This window comes from Macaca thibetana, chromosome 10 (assembly GCF_024542745.1).
Source record: "Macaca thibetana thibetana isolate TM-01 chromosome 10, ASM2454274v1, whole genome shotgun sequence".
Classification (NCBI taxonomy): Eukaryota; Metazoa; Chordata; class Mammalia; order Primates; family Cercopithecidae; genus Macaca; species Macaca thibetana.
The window spans coordinates 321889-330592 of record NC_065587.1 but is presented as its reverse complement, the minus strand read 5'-3'; the positions used below and the strand labels follow the sequence as shown (position 1 = coordinate 330592).

Below are 8704 nucleotides of genomic sequence, written 5' to 3'. Positions count from 1 at the left end.
GGGTTCAAGCGATTCTCCCACCTTGGCCTCCTGCATAGCTGGGATTACAGGTGTGCGCCACCATGCCTAATTTTTGTATTTTAGTAGAGACGGGGTCTCACCATGTTGGCCAGGCTGGTTTCGAACTCCTGACCTCAGGCCATCCACCCACCTCGGTCCCCCAAAATGCTGGGATTACTGGCGTGAGCCACTGCGCCTGGCCCACCTGAAGGTCTATTTTTTGTTTGTTTTTGTTTGTTTTGAGACAAAGTCTCGCTCTGTCGCCTAGGCTGGAGTGCAGTGGTGTGATCTCAGCTCACTGCAAGCTCCACCTCCCAGGTTCACACCATTCTCCTGCCTCAGCCTCCTGAGTAGCTAGGACTACAGGCACCTGCCACCACGCCTGGCTAATTTTTTGTATTTTTAGTAGCGACGGGATTTCACCGTGTTAGCCAGGATGGTCTTGATCTTCTGACCTCGAGATCTGCCTATCTCAGCCTCCCAAAGTGCTGGGATTACAGGCGTGAGCCACTGTGCCTGGCTGGCCTTGAAGATCTGCTTTTAAATGAGTTTGGCTGCTGCAAGAACTAGCCAAATGACTGGCATCCACGCTCCCTCCATGGGCAGGATCCAGACCAAGAGAATGAATGGAATCAAACTGAGAGACCCCACCAGGGCCCCCTCCCTGCCCTCAGGCATGGGCCACACTACACCTCTCCTCTACCACTGTTGGTTTTCACAGGTTGAGAAGTCCTCTTTTTAAAATTTAATTTTTTTGTAGAGACAGGGTCTTGACATGTTGCCTAGGCTTGTCTTGAACTCCTGTCCTCAAATGATCCTCCTGCATCTGCCTCGAGAAGTGTTGGGATTACAGGTGTGAGAAACTGTGCCCTGCCAGAAATCCTCCTTTTTGCTCCAGCTGGCTCAAGCTGGTTTCTGTCACTTGCACCCAAAAAGGTCCTCAGCACCACATTACCACACCATTGAGCTTGTGTACAGGCTGGCAGTCTCCCTGGGCAAGTCTGGGCTAGTGCTTGAGCCCAGGGCTGGCTCTCTTCTGAAAGACTCTGGGGACCCTGCATCGTACTCTCCACTCTCACGCTTCCACCAGGCCCTTGGGAACAACCATCCATAGTGGCTCGGCGGCTCAGATGGATGGACGCCCTTCGCTACCACCTGGCCTGCTGATTTCTGGTCAGCTGTCTTGCAGTCTGCACTCTCCTCAAACCTCCCACCCCACTTCCAGTGTCTCTGAGATGATTGGCTGCTCCTCACAGAGCAAACAGAAGCTATGAGGTGGGAGCACCAAGCCCCCATCTTACACCCCTCACACCACCCCTCCCTCCATTACCACAGGTTCTGCCCCCCTGCCCATCCCTCATCTCAGGCCATCATTCACTGTCAGTGCCCACTGCCAAACTCCATCATTCCCTGTCTATGGATTCTTTGCTATCAGAGTCAAACTTACCTCTGCCATCATAAAACACTCAAAACAAAAACCCCCAAAGCCCAGGCGTGGTGGCTTACACCTGTAAATCCCAGCACTTTGGGAGGCCAAGGTGGGTGGATCACTTGGCATCAGGAGTTTGAGACCAGCCTAGTAAACATGGTGAAGCCCTGTCTCTACTAAAAATACAAAAATTAGCCAGGTGTGGTGGCTCACACCTGCAGTCCCAGCGACTCGGGAGGCTGAGGCAGGAGAGTTGCTTGAACCCAGGAGGTGGAAGTTGCAGTGAGCCGAGATTGCACCACTGCACGCCAGCCTGGGCGACAGAGCACAACTCCATCTCAAAAAAAAAAAAAAAAAAAGGAAAAAACCAAAGATGCTTTGTCCAGCCAGTTACCACCCTAGCTTGTTTAGATTCTCACAAGCATTCTCCAGTGCCACCGCCCCCCTCCTATGGTCCAGCCCTGGCACATTTGGCAACTCGTGTCTTCTCTTCACCTGTGTCCATCATAAGCAGTGCTGGGGCCCCATCACTCCCCAGAAGCAGGTCCTCCAACTAAGAATGGAGTCACATGAAACAAGTGCCAGGGGCCCTGGGATCACAGAGGGGGCTCCTCTCTGGTGGGCAGGGCAGGCGCAGAAGCAGCAGCCAGGCTGATGCCTGAGGGCAGAGGACACACCCTCCCCACAGGCGGCGGGAGGTAGGACTGTGGCTCACAGGGGCAGCAACTGTCCTGTCATCCCAGGGTCTGAAACGCAGCCCCTCACTGGGGCTGACCTCCACCTGTCCCAGATTTAAAACCTTGTGAGGACAGGGAATTGTCACTGATTTTTCTTTATTGGTGGGGCGAATGATTTGATTGCACTTATATTTTGAAAGGACGGAGCTGGTGGCGGTGTGGAAGGCTGAGGGCCGAGTCGGGAGGCAGCAGAAGCCGCAGCAGCAAGACTTGGGAACCTGGGGGATCCTCTGCTCAGGCCCTTCCCTCCCTGGCCCTCCAGAGCTGGCGCTGAGCTCTATTCTTGGCCGGCCTCTCCGCATTCTCTGTGGACCAGGCTCACCATATCCTCCATGGCCGCGCCATCCCTGAGATCTCCAAAACTGTTCTCGACCTGCCTTCTCTCAGTCCCATGCCTGCCAGGCTGGGGAGCAGCCAGACCCCCTCCCTGGACTACCCTCAAGCATCTCGGCCTCAGCATGTCTAGGCCCCGACCTCTTCCCACCCCCTCAGCAGCTGCCACATCAGCAAACAGAAGGGCTTCGCCGGGAACTGTGAGCCCCTCATTTACCATCCTGCCCTGCTATATTTCTCCCACTCATCCACTCTGTCCCCTCAAGCTCTTTCTGCCCGCCTCCTCAGCACCTGCCTTCTTGGCTGCCACTCCGCCTTTCAACATAAATGTGACACTTGGCTGGGCTTGGTGGCTCACACCTGTAATCCTAGCAGTTTGGGAGTCAGAGGTGGGTGGGTTGCTTGAGGTCAAGAGTTTAAGACCAGCCTGGCTAGCATGGTGAAACCCCGTCTCTACTAAAAATACAAAAATTAGCTGGGTGTGGTGGCAGGCGTCTGTAATCCCAGCTACTAGGGAGGCTGAGGCAGGAGAATTACTTGAACTTGGGAGGCGGAGGTTGCAGTGAGCCAAGATTGTGCCACTGCACTCCAGCCTGGGCGACAGAGTGAGACTCCATCTCAAAAACCAAAAACAAAACAAACCACTGGGTGCAGTGGCTCAAATCAAACCTGAAATCACAGCACTTTGGGAGGCTGAGATGGGTGGATCACCTGAGGTCAGGAATTTGAGACCAGCCTGGCCAACATGGTGAAATCTTGTCTCAAATACAGAAATTATCCGGGCGTGGTGGTAGGCACCTGTAATTCCAGCCACTTGGGAGGCTGAGGCAGGAGAATCGCTGGAACCTGGGAGGGGAGGCTGCAGTGAGCTGAGATTTCACCACTGCACTCCAGCCTGGGTGACAGAGTGGGACTCCATCTCAAAAAAAAAAAAAAAAAAAAAAAAAAAAAAAAAAAGCCGGGCGCGGTGGCTCAAGCCTGTAATCCCAGCACTTTGGGAGGCCGAGATGGGTGGATCATGAGGTCAGGAGATCGAGACCATCCTGGCTAACACGGTGAAACCCCGTCTCTACTAAAAAAAAATACAAAAAACTAGCCGGGCGAGGTGGCGGCGTCTGTAGTCCCAGCTACTCGGGAGGCTGAGGCAGGAGAATGGCGTGAACCCGGGAGGCGGAGCTTGCAGTGAGCTGAGATCCGGCCACTGCACTCCAGCCTGGGCGACAGAGCGAGACTCCGTCTCAAAAAAAAAAACCTATAAATGTGACACTCCTTGCCCCTTAACTGGTCAAAATAAGTAAATAATACCTGCAGGGCATCCCCGCCCTCCCAGAACGGCCTGTGTGGTGTGTGCTCGGCACTCCTCGACTTATTCATCCAGCAGATGTTGACTGTGTTCCCAGGCTGGGGGCACAGCAGGGGGTTACAGGGTGAGTGCAGGGGTTGGGGAGACAGAAGGGGAAGCACAAACAGACGCAGAGATCCTCAGCTAACCCAAGAGAGAGGCCAGTCTCAGCAGCTTGGAGCCCATGACACCAAGTCCAGGACTCGTGGACGGTGGGTAGGCGAAAACTGTGGAGAACAGTGAACCATCTAGCAACACCAACACGCACTCACCTTCAACCAGAATTTCTACTTCCAGGAAGGTGTCGTACAGACACGTCTGTGAGCTCGAGGCAGCAACTCACAAAAAGACTGGTGGTCACCTAATTTCACGTTAATCGCAGGTGAAGTGAATCATACAACACCTATATGCTGGAGTAGGTCCAACCATAGGAAAGAATGGGGTCTCTGATGTGAGGACGGTCAGGCTGTGAGGCCTGTCACCCCACTGGTCACCAGGGTTGATTCGGCTGATGTGGTTGGCTAAGAGGTAGGTGTCCCCTCCTTCCCCACCGTTCCCTGTGTGTCCCTCTGAAGCTGTGTGCTCCGTCAAAGAGGATGAAGGATCAGGCTTCCAGTAGCTGTGCTCCTCTGCCAGGACCTACAAACAAGCTCTCAGTAAAGAATGGGGTCTCAGTCCTATTGCAGGTCTGCACACATGGATGTGTGTGCCTCACACGGCCGCACCTTGGTGTGCCCAGGGCGGGTCAGGAGAGGGCTCCCACCCAGACCGGGGTAGGGGTACCAAGTGGGTGGTAATGATGAGGAGAGTCTCACGTTTCACTTGTTTAAATTTTTTTTTTTTTTAATTTTTGAGACGGAGTCTCACTCTGTCGCCCAAGCTGGAGTGCAATGGCACGATCTCAGCTCACTGTAACCTCCACCGCCTGGGTTCAAGCCTCAGCCTTTCCTGCCTCAGCCTCCCAAGTGGCTGAGATTACAGGGACCCGCCACCAAGCCCAGCTAATTTTTTTTTGGGGGGGGTTCGGAGGCGGAGTCTAGCTCTGTCCCCCAGGCTGGAGTGCAGTGGCTCCGCCTCCCGGGTTCACACCATTCTCCTGCCTTAGCTTCCCCAGTAGCTGGGACTACAGGCGCCCGCCACCACGCCCGGCTCATTTTTTGTATTTTTAATAGAGAGGGAGTTTCACCGTGTTAGCCAGGATGGTCTTGATCTCCTGACCTCGTGATCCACTCGCCTCGGCCTCCCACAGTGCTGGGATTACAGGCATGAGCCTCCGCGCCCCACCGGCCCATGACCAGCTAATTTTATTTTTAGTAGAGACGGGTTTCTCCATGTTGGCCAGGCTAGTCTCAAACTCCAGGCCTCAGGTGATCCGCCCGCCTCGGCTTCCCAAATTGCTGGAATTACCGGAGTGAGCCACCGCGCCCGGACACTTGTTTAGATTTGTTACAGAAACCGTGCAATACTTTGGTCTGGGGTTGGAGCGGCTGGCGGTAGGTAGAGCTTTTTAGGAGCGCAGCCCCGGGTTTGGGACACCGCGTCAGAGGATAGCGGAATCCCGCGGACTCCCTGGTCAGGCCGGGGTCCGGGGTCCACCGGATCAGACCCTGGAGGGTGGGACCGCCAGGACCCACCAATCGGGAGGTGGTTGACAGGGTGAGAGTCCGCTCCAGCCGTGGGATCAGCTTGGACTACGGCTCGCCCCCTAGAACCCCGCTTCAGCCTGGGGAAGTCCGGCCCCCCCAGGCTCGGGGCTGCGTCCCCACTAGAAGGCGCCTGGAGTGAGGCTGGCAGCCCCGCGGTCCCGGGCCGGTCGCCGAGCGCTCCCGGCGGGAACAGCCCCCTCCCCGCCCCGGAGCGTGGCTTGGCCCGGGGCAGGGGCGCCCCGCCCCGTCCGTGCACCCGGCTCCGCCCCTTGCTGGAAAGGCTACGTATTCAGCTCCAGAGGTGCCATCCCGGCCGCGACTCTGCTCCAGACAGGACCCCCAACCCGCCCAGCCCGCTCCGCCTTGCGCTCTGGACCCGCGGCCGACCCCAGACCCGCTGCCCGCTTCGCGCCCGAGGCCTGCGCCCCGACGGACGCCCGTGCCCAGCTTGCCATACCCACGCCCGGTGCCCCGACCGCGGAGGGCTCCCCGAGGTGCCGGCGGAGGGGGTGGCTCGCGGCTCAGGCTGCTCCCGACCTGCCCGGCTCACCGCTCCCTCCCCTGCAGCGCCGCCCGCCATGGCCCGGATCCCGACGGCCGCCCTGGGTTGCATCAGCCTCCTCTGCCTGCAGCTCCCTGGCGTGCTGTCCCGCAGCCTGGGCGGGGACCCGCGTCCCGTCAAACCCAGGTGAGTCCAGGTCTTGGGCCAGCCAGCCCCTCTGGCCCCCACAGGGAAGCAGAGTGCCAGGGGCCGCCCTCCCTCCAACCGCCACCTGCTGCTAGGGCTCCCGTCCCAAACCAAGGCCCCTGCCCCAGGCTCAGCAGCGCCTGAGCAGGGCCAGAGGACCCTCTTCCTCTGCCTCCCTGCACAGGGCAGTTGCTTCTCCCCACACAGGTGGACACAGCAGCCCCTTTTCTGGGGGTGTCTGCTGGGGGAGGGAAGGCTGGCGGTATCCCCAGGCCCACCTGTGACCAAAGGGAGGGCAGAAGCTGAGTCACCCTGAGCCCTGAGAGTGGTGACCCGCAGAGGCTGGGCCGCGGGGGTGCCCTTTGCTCAAGGAGGTGCCGGTTCCCAGGACACGTGACCCAGGCCACTGAGATGGTCCCAGGCCCCAAGCCCAGAGGGGACGCGTGGGCTTCCCCTGGCTATGCTCCAGGCTGTGTGTGGGTGGGGGCCGTGGGCTTCCCCTGGCAGTGACCCAGGCCTGTGTAGAGGCAAAAGTGGGTAGGTGTGAGGTCTCTGAAAGGCTGAGCCATCCAGTTGACATTCTCCATCTGCCTCTGCAGGGAGCCCCCAGCCCGGACCCCTTCCAGCAACCTGCAGCCCAGGCACCCCGCACCCCGACCTGTGGTTTGGAAGCTTCACCAGGCCCTCCAGCCACAGAGGGGTGCTGGCCTGGCCCCTGCTATGGGTCAGCCTCTCCGGGATGGTGGCCGCCAACACTCGGGCCCCCGAAGACACTCGGGCTCCCGCAGGACCCAAGCCCAGCTCCTGCGAGTGGGCTGTGTGCTGGGCACCTGTCAGGTGCAGAATCTCAGCCACCGCCTGTGGCAACTCATGGGACCGGCTGGCCGGCAGGACTCAGCTCCTGTGGACCCCAGCAGCCCCCACAGCTATGGCTGAAGTGGGGCTGGGCCACACCCCTGGCCATCCCAGCCAGGGTGCTGTTCCCCCGTCCAGAGCTGCAGCTGAGCCCCCTCCGCAGCCCAGTCCCGCGGAGCTGCAGACAGCAGGTCCTGCAGCAACAATGCCTGCACGGCGTCGCACACGTAAACCCTTGCACACCTGTAGACCGAGGTTGGTCTATATGCAGTGCTGGTATGTCAAGGAGCCTAAACACCCTGAAATTGTAAACCCTTGGGGGATGGCTGCCAGACCCAGCTGGTGGCAGCACCAGATGCTAAAAAGCGTTTTAAAAAGGAGACATCTGCCAGGGACGTGGAGCAGAAGCTGGGCCCTGAACCCACAGGGCCACGTCTGCACGAACAGGGGAGAGGGGCTGAATTGGCCGGAAGCGGCCCCTCCGCTGCTGGTCCAGTCAGACTGAAGCCCGGCCTTGTGCCTGGGCTGTTCCTGCTGTCATGCACAACCAGCCCTTCCACGTGCCTGCCTGGCCGGGGGTCCCAGCCTCTCCCTCCCCATGCCTTTGGGACAGGACAGGGAGTGTGGGATGCTATAGCCCCCTGGGGTTGGGCAAGGGAAGGATGGTGGCCCTCCAGAGGTCATGAAGGGACCTCTGTGGCTCCAGCTGCCAACCCTGGAGCCCAGACTGAGGTAGCCATGGGGACTCCATCTGGATGCCCTGTGGGAGGCCGGGGAGGGGAACTCAGCAGTTCAGAAGCCACCCCAAACCATTCTGGGACAGGGACACCCCTTCCTACCCCAGGACAGGGCAGGGCTGGGTGGGGCAAGATCCCCCAGCCCAAATAGACCCACCCCACCTCAAGGGGGTGAGACCCTTGTTGGCAGCCAGACAAGGGTGGGGCTCCACAGGCAACCCAGGCGCCCCACCACCACCCAGTGTGGGGGCCCAGTGGAACCAGGTGTGGGGGCAGCAGGTGACTCGCCAAGAGCCCGGGAGGGCAGCCCAGCCCCAAATGACAAGAACAAGAACCACTGCCAGTGTGCACGGACTTGGTGTGTGTTCTTCCCCGGGGAGATGGGGGCTCATGTGCGTGTGCCACTCGAGGCTCCCAGTCGTCCAGCAGAACGCGGGGTTCAGAAAGGGTTCCTTCCGCTACTTAGCAAACACTCAGCATTTAATTTGCAAATGTTTGCTAGGGTCACCCTCTCAGCCACCCCATGAGGGTCGCCATGATCACCCCAACTCTAGAGGCTACAGCAGAGCTCAGGACATTCCCCCACAGCCTGCCCCTCAGTGACTACCTCCAAAGGGGAGGGTCCTGGAAGCGCCCACCCAGGCGCCGCCTCTGTGCTTGCTCCCTGAGCTCAGGGATCGCCGGGTCCAGGTAACTGACCTGTGCTCCATGAGGCCCTGTGGGAACAGTCCAGGCTGATCCTGCCCTGTGGAGGCCTCCGTGCACTGGGAGATGGACTAGGGTTGCAGCAGAAGTGGTCAGGGTGGTGGGCCGCACAGCAAGGCAGTCAAGGCCGGCTCCCTGGGAGAAGCACTGGATCAGTGAGGTCTGAGGACAGCAGGCCTTCCCTAGGGGAAGGAGCTGGGAGTGCCAAGTCCCCAGGTGCACAAGAGGCTTG

General features: G+C 59.1%; 1 protein-coding gene across 1 annotated transcript; it reads left to right on the top strand.

Moving 5' to 3' along the window:
• The first annotated feature begins 5998 nt into the window (after positions 1 to 5998).
• Positions 5999 to 7308, top strand: ADM2 (adrenomedullin 2). The gene is made up of 2 exons (XM_050745779.1): positions 5999 to 6175; positions 6775 to 7308. The coding sequence occupies exons 1-2, from the start codon at positions 6066 to 6068 to the stop codon at positions 7109 to 7111; spliced, it is 447 nt and encodes a 148-aa protein (XP_050601736.1). The 5' UTR covers positions 5999 to 6065; the 3' UTR covers positions 7112 to 7308.
• The last annotated feature ends 1396 nt before the right edge of the window (positions 7309 to 8704 follow it).